At 52.3% G+C, this 14,386-nt stretch overlaps 1 protein-coding gene across 1 annotated transcript in view; it reads left to right on the plus strand.

Moving 5' to 3' along the window:
- The window catches only part of BAZ1B (bromodomain adjacent to zinc finger domain 1B), a 29,079-nt gene that overhangs the window by 4,031 nt on the left and 10,662 nt on the right, over positions 1-14,386 (plus strand). Inside the window, exons 2-12 of the mRNA XM_066635028.1 lie at positions 116-232; positions 1,370-1,514; positions 2,484-2,688; positions 3,597-3,718; positions 3,999-4,196; positions 7,398-9,045; positions 10,192-10,330; positions 11,283-11,443; positions 11,941-12,052; positions 12,934-13,032; positions 14,104-14,278. Of these exons, the coding sequence (XP_066491125.1) occupies positions 116-232; positions 1,370-1,514; positions 2,484-2,688; positions 3,597-3,718; positions 3,999-4,196; positions 7,398-9,045; positions 10,192-10,330; positions 11,283-11,443; positions 11,941-12,052; positions 12,934-13,032; positions 14,104-14,278 (3,121 nt within the window). The remainder of the gene's footprint in view (positions 1-115; positions 233-1,369; positions 1,515-2,483; positions 2,689-3,596; positions 3,719-3,998; positions 4,197-7,397; positions 9,046-10,191; positions 10,331-11,282; positions 11,444-11,940; positions 12,053-12,933; positions 13,033-14,103; positions 14,279-14,386) is intronic.

Here is a 14,386-nt window from a genome sequence, read left to right on the forward strand (position 1 = left end):
CACTAGTGCTGCATTCCATTAGGGTTGGCAACTGGGCTTCTGTTATAAGTGGGGGGAGCTGTTGGTCTTGGTTTCCGATCCACATACCTTATTTTCCTAAGCGCTGCTTCTTCAGAGAGTACGAAGCACGGCTGGAGAAGTACAACCAACGCATATGGACGTGCAAAAGTACCGGGAGCAGCCAGCTGACCCACAAAGAAGCCTGGGAGGAGGAGCAGGAAGTTGCAGAGCTGTGAGTGATTCACTTGTGCTTTAACTTTGGTCTTACTTTTTTAAAAGGGGGTAACTAGGAAGCTGTCTTATCCTGACTCAGATCAGCATTACCAACACAGACTGTCAATGGCTGTCCAAGGCCTCGGGCAGCAACTTCCTTCTCTGCTCTTGGTGAGATGCAGCCAGGGATTGGCCTTGGGCCCCTCTGCATGCAAGGCAGGTGTTTTGCCACTGAGCTGTGCCCTTTTCACAACAGCATATTGTGAGCTGTTTCTGTGTTTCTAGCTGACTTTTCCCATAATGGCTCAATGGTGAGCCTGCGACATTCATGGCACAGTCAGGTGCATGCGCAAACTCCATGAGAAGAGCATCGGTTGAAACTTGCTTTCTGGGGAGGAGTGATGTGAAGTGTGCTTGCTCAGTGTTCAGGAGGAACACATGTCGTCAGCAACTGTTTTCTTGCTCAGGTAGTGGCTGCACTTGTGTTCAGGGTATGCATTCTCCCATACGCACCAGACTCGTGAAGGACTGGTATCTTGAGATGACCTAGTTCTTTCATGCAGCAGATAAATTAGATTGAGGTTGAGACTCCCATGACATGAACGCTCTCTCCCAAGCAAAGATTCCTATGCACAGAAAGTCAGCGTGTTTGGGAAAGGCTCTGCTTGGTTGAGGAGGTGGAGCACCGCCTTTCCCTGAAGCTTAAGTGGAACAGTCAGGAAACACTTTTATCACTTTGTCATTTGTGAGACCTAGGCCACAGACATCCACCTTGTCCTTGGCCCACCCTCTGATCGAATGACCCACAGACTCGTTCCTCAAGTCTGCAGTTGTGTGAACAGCGCAGGGGCAGTGCTGCAGGCTTGCTGAGTTCCCTGGTTCAGTGTGGTTCTGGTCTTAAGGTTTGCCCTCCTATAAAACTAGAGACTTGCTAGCAATATTCCCAACTGGATATTTTCCTATCTAAATGGACACAAGGCAAGCCCCTGCATTAGTCCTGATGGTGGTTGTCGTTAGAAGTGGGCAAGTGGTCACAGAAGGATTCAAGACCATCTGCCTGTAAGTGTCAGTAGCACCTTCAGTCGAGTGATATTCTATATCCATCCTATAGTGGCTGTCACTTAATATGCTGTGTTTTCTTTTTGCGGTCTCTCAGCTTGAAGGAAGAATTCCCCGTCTGGTATGAGAAGCTTGTCCTGGAAATGGTGCACCACAACACCATCTCCCTGGAAAAATTGGTAGATTCTTCTTGGCTGGAGATCATGACCAAGTTTGCTGTGGATGAAGAGTGTGACTTTGAGGTGAGGCCTCCCTCTGGGTGCTCAGCCAGTACTTTCAGGGCCGCTTTTCTCTCTTCAAGGCATGTGGGGGGGGGAGAGCACGCAACTCTCTAATGGTGTGTGAAGCTCTTGGCACCACCATGCACACAGAACTACAGGGGGGTATCTGTGGTGTTGGCTTCCTGGGGAGTTTGTAAGGAATTGGCTGCAAGGACAAAGGGGGCTGCAGAGGCTCAGACAAGCAGATGGCTGGTGGGGTGAAGGAAAGTCCTGTTTCCCTCCAAAACATCTTTGGTTGGATTCAGATGTGCAGTGGGGAGGGGCGAGTGTAAACCGCATGTAAGCAAATGGTTGCGGGCCTGGGCACCTGAAGGACCATCTTATCTTGCGTGTGTACTTTGGTACGCTCAGAACATTGCCTGAGGACCTGTGTTGGGTGCCTGCTGATTTGTTGGAAGCTGACAGGCATATGCAAGTAGTGGTGCAAGTCCTCTGAAGTGCCCTTAACTCTTCGTGGTTGTTCAAGAAAGCTTGCGGCGTGGGGGCTCAAGCTCTCTTTTGGTGATGATTGTTCAGTTGTGTTACGGTATCATTTTGTATTGTGCACCTCCCAGAGCCTTACAGGAGAAGGCATGGTGGTAAACTTAAAAAAAAAAAATACCGTAACTGCATGGTGAGCTGATCGTTTGTAGCCGTTTGAGTGCCTGGGGAAAGGGCAAATACCAGAAACGGAAATGGCGCATTTTTCCTGAAATGCAGTCCTTCACTGCTTTGCGTATTCGTTATTACATTTTGTAGATCAAATGTCAGTTCTGTGGAGAAATACAGTCGTTTTCTTGCCATGTCGTGTTTGGCCACTAGTGGGCGCTGGGGTATGCGGTGAACTCCCGTGCTCCCTGCCCTGCTGCACATCTGCAATTCCCGGCTGTTCACCACGCCATGAATGGCAGGAACGGGTTTGTCCTGAGTTTACTTGCTGCTTCCACTCAGGTTGGAAAAGAGAAGGTGCTGCGAGTGAAGGTGGTGAAAATACACCCCCTGGAGAAGACGGTGGAAGAGGAGGCTGCTGCGGAGAAGAAGACCAGTGAAGCCTGCGACTCCCCATCCAGCGACAAGGAGAATTCTAGCCAGGCCGTCCAGGACAGCCAGAAGGAGCTGACACTGAAGGAAGAGGATGCACGGAGAGACAGTCTGAGTGAGTGGCAAGGCAGTCGGACCCCAGGTCTGGGCAGGACCCTCCTCCAGCCAGTGCTGAATTGCACGTGCTGAGGGAGGTTCGCAGCCCACTATGGGGAATGAGATGCCTCCAGGTTTCCAGAGGGCATGCTCTGCAGCGCTACTCCTTAGGCCGGTGTGTCCATTGCAGCAGAGCTCAAGATTGTGGTGCCTGTTTAGGGAATGGGGCACAGCACTTGCTTCGAGAGAAGCCTTCAGCAGGGTGTCTGTACACTTGAACATCAAACACCTGGATACCATTCAGGCTTGGCATAACAGCTGCTGTCTGGCATAAGACTCTCATTTAAGTGGCTCTTTGGAGAGACTTGGTGCCCCATGCAGGTAGTGTAGCTTCCTGGCCTCGTAAGATCCCCCAGGGTGCTGACCTTCCCCTCAGTTGGCGTTTAGGCTAAGGGCAGCAGTTGAAGCACTCCAGAATGCCGAAGGTTTCCTTTTCCAGTTCTTTGAATGGAGTGTGTGAGTGAATTCCTTGCCACTCTTCTAGGAGCTGTTTGCCTTTGGTGGTGTGTTTATGTGTATGCTTTTCGCAGCAGCAGGATCACGTGCAGATGCTAAGAGAACAGAGATGAAGCTGCGAAAAGCAAAGGCCTTTTCTCAGAAAGCTTTTGCAACGAAGTGGGGAGAATCCTGCTGTGTTGAACCTGCTTTTTGGGAACGATTCTGCAGCTGCACAGTCCATACATTCTCAGTGGGTCAGCCTCAGTTCTGTATTTTTGGTGGCATTTCCATGTTAAGAGGCTCCTCTCACAGGTTGAGCACAAGCAGCCAGGGAAGCAGCAGTCTTTCCCCACCATGTGTTGCCCTTGGGGCAGGTGTGACTCAGTTGCAGGCCTTTATCAGACCCCCTTCTCTTTCCTGCTTGGGCAGATGATCGGGCACGCCGATCTCCTCGGAAGCTTCCTACCTCTCTGAAGAAGGAAGAGAAGAAATGGGTCCCTCCCAAGTTCTTGCCGCACAAATATGACGTGAAGCTGCAAACGGAAGACAAAGTAAGGAGGCTGCTCAGATCCTTCCTTTGCAGTTGGGGAGGGTGGGGTGGGGGAGAAGGTAGAGACCTGACAGCCTCCTGGCAGAGAGGGAGAGACATGTGAGGTGGCCTTTGTGCATGAGGCTTGTGAGTGCATCTGCTGTGCTGCTGCTGCGCCGGGGTGGTTGAATGGAGTCACGCCTGTTTGAAGGGCAGCATTCGAGGTTAGCGGCTGGTGGGGGGCTGCTGCAGGTCCCAGCTGCCCCGTGGAAGGCTCCAGGCTTGTTTGTGTCTTTCCCAAGATCATCAGCAATGTGCCGGTAGACAGTCTGATTCGGACTGAGCGACCCCCCAACAAGGAGATCCTGCGCTATTTCATCCGCCACAATGCGCTGCGAGCCGGGACTGGGGAGAACGCCCCCTGGGTGGTGGAAGACGAGCTTGTGAAGAAGTATGCGCTCCCCAGCAAGTTCAGCGACTTCTTGCTTGACCCACATAAGGTGAGACACCAGCCCAGTGGTGGGGTAGAGAGTAGGGGCTGGAATGGCAATTCTACGGTCCCTTTCAAAGGTGGCCTGATGTTGGGGGTGGCTCTGAGTCTCCTTGTCCCTTGGTGGACATTCAAAACCTAAAATGGCACTTTTTGTGTGCGATACATGTGTTGTCATTTATGTGCCTTGCTGTCAGTCTCCAGGAGCAGGATGGCCCTGTTGCCTGCCATGTACCTTACCCTCTCCCTGATAGCCTTGTGTGGGTGTTCATCCCAAAGAGAAAAGAATGTTGAGAACTTCCTCCAGTGGAAGCAGGGTGTCCTTGTGAGTGATAAGTTCACTTCCTGCTCTGGCAGGAAGGCTCCTTGCTTAACTTGCATCCCTCCAGCAGGCCAGGCTGTGCAAGTCAGACTGAGGGAGCTTGCCTCCCCCGCCCCTGGGCCAACCCTGCTTTGCTTGGAGGCACTTGGGGCATCAGTGGACCCAACTTTGGAGGTTGGGTGAAAGAGGAGCCTGAGTAGGGGGCTGCTGGGGTTTCTCTCACCTGTCCTGCAGGTGATAGAGGGTTCAGGGAGAGGACTGAGTGTGGCCAGGGTCAGCTGGAGAGCCAAGTCCTTCCCTTGGATGCTGTCAGTCTGGCCCAGTCAGCCTGTCCCAGAGGGTACAAGACCCTGTTGCGACTGTAGGGTGGCCAGTTTGAGGGTGGGGGCAGACTGCATTGTGGAAGGGCAAGAGTCCCTTGGGGGACTTAAGAAATTGGTGGTTGGTGAGAAAACCTTGAAGAAAATTTGTCTTAGGCCACCACTGAAGCATGACATGGTGGGAAAGAGCTATGGTTGGAGCTCAGGGCTGGTGCAATTTAACCCCGCCCCACTTCTGAGAGGAGTTCTCTTTTCTTTCTCCATCCAACAACAAGCTTCATAATTTGCAGGTTTTATTTAGACCAGGGAGGAAACCGTGGACAAGAGCTGCATGATCTCTCTACCTTACAGTCCTGTGGTGTCTCTCACAGGCTGGAGAGGCTAGACTAGAGAACAGAAGTGCTGGCAACTCCTTGCTGGGCTTAGCAGCAGGCTAGCAGCTCAACTTGGCCTGGGCGTCTGGGCCTGCTGGAAGGATTCCCGTTCTTCCTGACTCTCTCAAGGCAAGATCCCCTGCCACATTCAAAGCTGGTCTGGCTCTGCTTTTAGGCTTTTATTGTCCAGTATTTGGACTCTAGGATATGCTTTTCAACTGGTAGGGAGACAACACTCTTCTAACTTCTAGAAGCTTGAAAGGAATTGGTTTATGATTTTTTCAGTTGCCCAATCAGAAAACGTACCCCCAAGAGTGTTCCGAAAAAAGAAAAGTAGATTATTGGCATGATTAAAGCTAGAGCATTTAGTTCTGGTTTTTGTCCAGATGCCCTGAGGCAGCTTCCCCTGGTGATGGTGCCAGATGACATGGGGCTGAATTTTCTAGTTCTTTGCAGGTGCTCCTTTGGGGTTTTTACATGGTTCTTGGAAGGAGTCTATTGAAGACTGTCACCATCCCTTAATCCACCAGTGTTGAAGCCTGTTTTTGGAGAAATTGTGATTTTTATTTCTCTCTTCCTTACCAACAGTTGTGCTAAAGACAGTGTGCAAATCACAATGTTATTTCATTGAGGCCGTGAGAGCCACATTAGTGTCTTGTCCTAGGCCAGAGCACCTCTGAGGGAAAAGTGGGGCTCTCGCTCTCTGAACTGAAGAAGTTGTGTCCCCTTGAGTGGCTTTTGTCTCCCTGGCATACATAATACAGGTCTAATTTGGCCTTATGACTTGTATGGGGTGGGTATTTCTGCCTACTTTGGATCTTTCTTGTCTAATAGCAGTGGGGCAGCCACGTAACTAGACACAGCAGCAGCTTTTGGGATGGGTATTTCAGCCAGTAGTTCAGAACTAAACCCAGGTATGTGAGAAGTTCTTTCCTGGGATGAAAACTGTTGTTGGACAGTCCCCATCAATGTCCATTTCTTGCTGTAGTAGGGAAATGGACACTGGACCTACCATGAGAAGTTCATTTTCTCCAGCACAAATTGCGTATCCTACCCAACCAAGAAGTTCTTCTTATTGGGAACTCTAGAGCATGGGTCTCCAAACCCCGACCCGGGGACCAGTTGCGGCCCACGGCCAGCCTCAATCTGACCCATGGCCCTCCTCTTGTCCCCTGAAAACCTCTGACCCACTTGGTTATACATGACTGGAACTGTGCTCTGGTTGCATTTGAAGGGTGATCTAAGGCCCAGAGAGTTTGAATGAATGAACCCATTCATTCATTTATTCACTCATCTAAGTTCCATCTCTTATTTATATAAATGTTATATTTAAATTTTTTTCCTGCCCTCAGCACCTTGCCAGATATTTGATGCGACCCTCTGGCCAAAATGTTTGGAGACCCCTGCTCTAGGGGGAGAACTTTGATCACCAGGATTTGTATTTGGAAAAAATAAGGTCCTGAGGGCGGCAGCCCCCTTTTCCTTTTTGTGCACGTCAAGGGTGTGCTTAAGCTTATGTACAGTTGCTGTTTGTGATACTTGGTGTTTTGGAGACTGTGTCTTTCTAAGCTAAGGTGCAGCCTGGGTCTGGGAAGGTTCACTTCTGTAGGAGGCTGTGGACATGCCAGACTCACTTAGCCCTGCCCACTTGAGCAAGTGAGGGAAGGCAAAAAGCCATGCAAGGGTCATCTCTCTCCAAAGCAGAAAACGAATTTATCACAGCAAATCCAGCACTCCTCATTGGAGCTGGCAAATCACTTCTGGTCACCCTTTCTTGCAGTAGCAGCTTGCTTTTCCTTCGATTACCCCATGGTGTCTTGTTGCAATCTGGGCCTCTTTGTGGTAGAGCCAAAATACCATTGGGTGGCCGCCCTTTGTGAAGCTGCCTGAGAATATTGTTTTAAGTCAGCATAATTTAAATGTACATAATTTGCAAAGGCTTGCAGTAATCGCACAGAAAGGCTTTGAAATATTTCTTTAGTTTGCAGATAGCCCTGCACAGGCTTTAAAATTTCAGAGGAACAGCAAGAAACAGGGATCCGTGACTGGTCTGTGCCAGAATAGCAGGATGGCTCTGCTTCCGTGTAGAAGCGTTGTTGCTTGGAATTCTTGAGAACTGCCACCCCTGTGGACACAAAATCAGCATTCAGTTGGCAAAGTGCCTATTGATCTTTTTTCCTCTGTTTGGCTTCCAGTACATGACCCTCAATCCTTCCACAAAGAGGAAGAGCACTTCTTCGCTTGACAAGAAGGCTTCCAAGAAGGCCAAGTCTGATGGCTCTTCTCCAGGGCAGGGGCTGAGCTCTTCCCTGTGGTGCAGAGTTCACCTGAAGAAGTCACTCCTGTGCTCCCCACTGAAGATCAAGAACTCCAAGAACCCCAAATTCCCTGCAGAGGAGCTGGAGGAGGTGATGAAGATGATGGCACCTGGCAGTTTCGGCCGCAAGGGGCTCGGGAAGCAGAAGAATCGGAAACTGCTGAATGGGCAGAAGTCTGCTGGGAAGTCCCGCTCTCCCAAGAAGGACCCCAAGATGAAGCAGATGACCCTGCTGGACATGACTAAGGGCACCCCCAAGGTGTCGAGAGCCCCCAAGGGCTCAGGGGGGACTCCCAGGTCTTCCAGCAAGCCTGCTAAGCATCTGCCCCCTGCCGCGCTCCACCTCATTGCCTACTACAAGGAGAACAAGGACCGCGAGGACAAGAAGAGCGCCCTCTCCTGCATTATCTCCAAGACTGCCCGGCTGCTCTCCAGCGAGGACCGTGCCCGGCTTCCTGAGGAGCTCCGAGGCATTGTGCAGAAGCGCTATGAACTCCTGGAGCACCGGAAGAAGTGGGCCTCAATGACAGAGGAGCAGCGCAAGGAGTACTTGAAGAAGAAGCGAGAGAAGCTTAAAGAAAAACTGAAGGAGAAGGCGAAGGAGCGACGGGAGAAGGAGATGATGGAGAGGCTAGAGAAGCAGAAGCGCTACGAAGATCAGGACCTCACAGGGAGCAGCCTGCCAGCCTTCAGGCTGGTGGACACCCCGGAGGGGCTGCCCAACACACTCTTCGGGGATGTGGCCATGGTGGTGGAGTTCCTCAGCTGCTATTCTGGGCTGCTGCTGCCGGACGCCCAGTACCCCATCACGGCAGTCTCCCTCATGGAGGCCCTCTGTGCTGACAGGGGGGGCTTCCTGTACTTGAACCGGGTGCTTGTCATCCTGCTGCAGACCCTGCTGCAGGATGAGATCGCAGAGGACTACCGTGAGCTGGGGATGAAGCTCTCAGAGATACCGCTCACTCTGCACTCTGTTTCTGAGTTGGTCCGACTCTGCCTGCGCAAGTCAGATGTGCAGGAGGAAAGTGAGGCGTCAGAGAATGTGGAGGAGAACAAGGACCTGGCCGCTTTCGAGGACAACGAGGTGCAGGATGAGTTCCTGGAGAAGCTGGAGACCTCGGAGTTCTTTGAGCTGACCTCAGAAGAGAAGCTGCAGATCCTAGCAGCCCTGTGCCACCGGATCTTGATGACCTACTCTGTGCAGGACCACGTGGAGGCTAAGCAGCAGGCGTCGGCCGAGCTGTGGAAGGAGCGGCTGGCTGTGTTGAAGGAAGAGAATGACAAGAAGCGGGCAGAGAAGCAGAAGCGTAAGGAGATGGTGGCGAAGAACAAGGAGAACAGCAGCAAGGAGGAAAACGGCCTGGCGAGGGCGGGGGAGAAGAAGAAGGGGGAGGTGGAGAAAGCAGTGAAGGTGGAGCCGCGGGCAGAAGTGAGCACCGAGGACATGATCAGTGCCGTCAAGAGCAGGCGGCTCCTGGCCATCCAGGCCAAGAGGGAGAAGGAGCAACAGGAGATTCAGATGAGAGGTGAGAGGGGGGAGGGGGGAGAAACGTAACCGGGAATTGAAAGGGGGCTACAAAGCTGACATGTATGAAATGCTCCTGCCTCACTCCAAGCAGAGGACCCCAGGATCTGCAGGGCCGGGTGGGGGAGGAGTAGGAAATCTCTTGCAGCAGTTGCCACCTTGAGGGGCCAACATGGGCAGTGCGAGATCTTCACCAGTGCCTCACCTTGCTGCAGAGAAACCTGCATGCCTTGCCTCAGCTGCTTGGGTTTCTTGAGTTCTTCTGCCACGCGCTTGCCCAAAGCACCTGTCTTTCACAGTTCTTCTGGTTGGGAAGCTCCAAGTCCTGTCACCCTGGTCTTGGCTGACCACTAGGAAACACTGAGCTGCTGCTCGAGTCCAAGGACCAGCATCTTGCCGCTCCGCTGAGAACTCACTGAAAGGGTAGCCCTGACAGTCTAATTGAATGGTGGGAGATGGAAGAAGAGGCCTTCTGTGTAACTACCCACGTGGTGAATTAAAATGTGATGGAGCAGTGATGAAAGGCCTTTGCTTTTAGACCAGTTCAGGGTCCCTGGAGAAGGATGGCATTACTCTGCCTTCTGGAGCAAGTGGGAGGAGTGACCAGGGCCTCAACCCTAAGAGCGCTGCCCTGTGGCCAGTCTGTCTTGTGTGTAAGAAGGGCAGCAGATGGTTGTGAAAGGCCACAAGGAGTTTTGCAGCACTGGGAAAAAGTGCCTCTTTCACAGGCTACTGCCTGCTGTTTGCCAGGCCTTGGGGTTTAGGCTGCAGTCAAGAGCTTTCAGGAGCCACAGGGGTCTTGGCTTGTGTTTGCTGCAACCAGCGGAGATGATTTCTCTCTGACTAGCAGCTAGAAGCCTTGGTGGATTCCATGGAAAAGCCTTTTGTGGCATGAACGTTTTTCTGTGGTCACCACGTGCATGCTCTGGCAAGCTAGGATGTGCGTGCATGAACCAGTCCCACATGTATGTAGCTAGATGCACTCCTTCCATCCTGTGTGTAGATAGTCCCCTCGCTGAAGTGGTGCATGTCCTGAATGGGTCCTGAGCAGGAGAGAGAGAATCTTTCTGATTGTCAAGTTTAAGGTAAACAAGTGACATCCTTATGTGGAGGATGAGGAAATATCTTTATTCCTCCTTCCCATCAGTAAAACTCGAAAAAGAAGCAGAGGAGGAGAGAATTCGCAAGCATAAAGCTGCGGCTGAGAAGGCCTTTCAGGATGGCATTGCCAAAGCGAAGCTGGTCATGCGCAGGACGCCGATCGGCACAGACCGCAACCACAACAGGTAAGAAAGAGGAACTCCTGTCAGGCTGCCTTGTGTGAGAGCAGCAGGTGCCTTCCCTGCACTGCTGCCTGCCAAGCCATGACTGTCTGGTGCGGGTCCTTGCTGGCCGTGGCCTGCAGACACTGCTGCCTCTTCTTGGGCAAGTTTGTTGGACTGGCTTTAGCTGTGCATTCCTGCTACTTTCTGCCTTCCTGTGGAGAGATGTGTGCAGGAAGGCTGGCTTGTTGAAAGTGACCGTCACTTGTGTCATGCTGCCTTGTTGACTGCTTTGCAAGCAAACCACAGTGTTTTAGTGCAGTGCTGTGGCTCTGTTGCAGGTGTGTAGTGTCGTTACTCTGCCATTTTGTAACAGCAATCTGAATAAATGCCTCCCCCCCCTCAAAAAACCCCTCTTGTTGGACTGCTGGGTTTCATTCTTCAGGCTTGGAAGCTGTTTCCTAACTGTAATGAAGAGGTCCTGGTGCCAGTGACACCACAACTGCAGCCTTGGCTGGTCAATTCAGACTTCTTCCCCCATGTTAGTCACGCTTGCCTTCTTGCTGCCTTCACTGGACAGCCTGCAGCCCCCCAGCCTTCCAAAGCACTTCTGAGTCCAGCCCGGCTTTCCCAGCACATGGGTTCCATGCTAGACTTTCTTCTCAGTTTTTTCTTTTCACACTTGTCCCTGCTCCCCCCCCCCAGTGTCTCTATCTGTTGCTTGCTTCTACCCCTCAGCCTCCTGGCTGCTGGACTCCCTGCCTTTCTCCTTTCCTGTGTCTAGATCTTTGAAATGCATTCCCCCTCCAGCTTTCACTTAATGCACTGTGACAGTCGGTATCCAGAGGCTCACACCTTACCTCGAGCAGTGCAAGCGTTCATAAATGCCTGTTGACGCTCCGGCCAGTTCAGTCACTGTCTGGAGCCGGTGCTGGGAGAATCCTTGCTCAAGACTGTCTGACCTTCGGTCTTGTAGGTATTGGCTTTTTTCCGATGAGGTTCCTGGATTGTTCGTAGAGAAGGGCTGGGTCCACGATGGCATAGACTACAACTTTACACCCCTTTGTGAAGAAGGCGATGAGGAAGAGGAGGATGCAGAAGAGGAGGACGAGGAAGATTATGATGACTACCCGGAAGGCAAGTATGACCACTCTACATTGTGAGTCTGAGGGCAAGACCTTGGACGTGTGATGTGCTCGTGTGATGCATAGCATGTCGCGGGCCTTGAGTGCTAGTTTGTCGTGGCCCTTTGGCTGACGGGGTGGCCAGCTGCCTGTTTCAGAGTCCTTCAGCAGAAGCAGCAGCATCCAGCTGGTCTTTTAGCTTGCTGCCCCTGCAGGGGGTGTCATTTTTCTAGGTATGTAAATTGGCCCAGGTTGTCCAGCCATCTCTCTTGGAAGACCCTCTTCAGCAAATGTTTTGATTTGGTGACAAGGCTGGTCCTGTTGGGCTCTTGTGCTGGAGAAACTGGTCTGGCTTGAGCATTCTTGGAGATCACATTCTCTAGGTCAGCTGCAGATGGCAGGACAGACTATCTGTTCTGGGCACATCTTGGCTTGACTCGAGAGTAAGAAGTGGCCATAGAAGCTCTAAGGATGGAGGCCATGTTTTAACTGTGTGTGTGTTGCCTACAGACATGCAGGAGACCCTGGTGGAAGGAAGTGTCTTGAACCCTCAGCAGGGCTCCCTGCCTATTCCAGAAGTTCCTGTTGAGACTACTGTGCCAAAGCAAGGACAGAATCTCTGGTGAGAGGCTCTTCTCCTGGTGCCTCAGAGCACAGGTGTTTACTGCTGGGGGTGGGGAACTGGCTTGCAATCTTGGGATTGGCTGCAAAGCTATAGCTTCTGATGATCTCCTAGCCCCGAAACAGCACTTCTTCTGGGAGGGGGGCTCTCAGGGGCCCTGATCGTTGCAGGAGGGGCTTGTTGAGATGCTCAGCCAGTCATTCCAAGGAATGGGTGCTGCTTGCTGAGGAAGTAGGCCAACTGGTACCACTAGTCTAGTATGATGCTCTGCTTGGGGTGCGCCAGGACCCTTTGCAGAGTGTTAATCTTTGGATTTGTGAACTAAGTTTTGGGTTGACTGGCAGAACTTATGTAATCTTCTTGGTGTTGCAGAGTACAAGATTGCAGACAAGGAACTGTAGATTTAAAATATTTAATAAATGGTGACTCAGAGCTTAGTGGAACATACAACTCCTCCCCTGAAGGATGCCTGGCTGCCAGCCAGCCACTTTCTCCAGCTGAGCTGTTCCCTTTAGCTTCCCTAGTAAAGGCACCTTTCCACCAGTGGGGGGCAGTACTGGCACACTCTTTGGTGGAAATGGTCCTGTTTCCCACCAAATGTGTTCGAGGATAGCTTCTCTTTTCCTTTGAGCTAAGAGTTGGTGAAAGCAAAAAACCCCAAAGTGTGTTGACAATGAAAAGAGCCATTCAGCAGATCTGTATTCACTGGGGCGTTGGATGAATTGCCAGAGCAAGAGTAATTCCCTGATCCTTGGCTGGGTGAAACTCTTTATCTGGCAGGGATTGGGGTGCTGCTTGTGGTGCCTACCTCTGTGACTGGGCTTTGTTTTACTCCCCGTTCAGCCTAGCACTGAGGCAGTTGTGTGTGTGATCTCCCACAGGTTCCTCTGTGACAGCCAGAAAGAGTTGGATGAGCTTCTGACCTGCCTGCACCCACAGGGGATCAGAGAGAGCCAGCTAAAGGACCGGCTGCAGAAGAGGTGAGACCCTGTTCGCTTGGGCTGGGCCAGTCGGAGGCACCCCTTGCCTCTGCCAGAGCCAAGCTGGCCCTTGGGCAGTGGTTTTCAAACTCTCCAGGAGAGTTTGAGCCACTGTAAGTTCTTGCGGGGAGGGGGAGGCAGTAGGGGTGGGTGGAAGGCAGCGGTGCAATCCCCAGGATCGCGCTGCTCAGAGGGCTGCAGGGGCTTGGGAGCACTTACCCAAGCCTCCTGCAGCTTCCCCAGGGTGCGGGGAGCCTGGTGCAAACCTTTGTTAGAGCTCCCTGCAGCAGTGAATGTAAAAGCGAAGCGATTGCGCCCCGCCTCCGCTAAAGTGGAAGTGGAGCATGATTGCTCCACTTTCACTGCTGCAGGGAGCCCTAACAAAGGTTTGCACCGGGCTCCCCGCATCCTGGGGAGGCTGCAGGAAGCTTGGGTAAGTGCTCCCAAGCCCCTGAAGCCCCCTGCTGCCTCCTCCCTGCCTCCAGGCTGCCCCACCCCTTAAGGGGGCAGAGGCCAGGGCCCACGCCCCAGTTTGAAAAGCCCTGCCCTAGGGGAAGAGCAGCTGCCACTTTCCAGAGCTGCAGGTGCAACTAGCTCTGTGCGCTGCCACTGCCTTTGTCCTCCATCGGGGGCTTTGTTGCTTGAATGCCCAACTGCTGGCGGGGCTTGTTGTGGACCATTGAAGAACTGATGTCTGGCATTTTGGAGGGATAAACGTCCTCCCAAGGAGGTCCCTGAGTGCATGGCTGCTAACGGTTGGCCTTCTTCTCGCCTTCAACAACAGAACGCTTGTTGGAGTTGTCATGTTATGGCACAATCCCAGCTGTAAAACAAAAGACTTCAGGGACTGCTGCATTGCTTACTCTAAGCCCACTGCTGACTTGGAGTGGTGCGCCCAAACTGTCTTGCTTGGTGTCAGTGTGTGACTCTTCCCTTTGCTAGCACAAGCTACTTGAGTGTCTCCACAGTCCTGATGACAAAGGTCCTGGCCTCTACTGCAGGAGGTCCCTGAGGTTGTGAGGTACAGTCAGACATGGTGTCCACCCTCATGGCCATGTCTTCTCTCTTCAGGTATCAGGACATCACTCATTCCATCCACTTGGCTCGGAAGCAGAACCTGGGCTTGAAGTCCTGTGATGGAAACCAGGAGCTGCTGAACTTCCTGCGCAGTGACCTCATTGAAGTAGCAACGAGGCTGCAGAAGGGGGGCCTAGGGTACATCAACGAGGCTGAGTTTGAAGCCAAGGTGAGCTGCGGCACTAGCAGGAGGAGAGGGAGCCATGCCCAGAAGAAAACTAAAGTATCCAGAGTCTTCCAGCTCTGAAGCAGCTGCATAGGTGACAGGTGGGGTGCA

Source organism: Tiliqua scincoides, chromosome 8 (assembly GCF_035046505.1).
Source record: "Tiliqua scincoides isolate rTilSci1 chromosome 8, rTilSci1.hap2, whole genome shotgun sequence".
NCBI classification, from domain to species: domain Eukaryota; kingdom Metazoa; phylum Chordata; class Lepidosauria; order Squamata; family Scincidae; genus Tiliqua; species Tiliqua scincoides.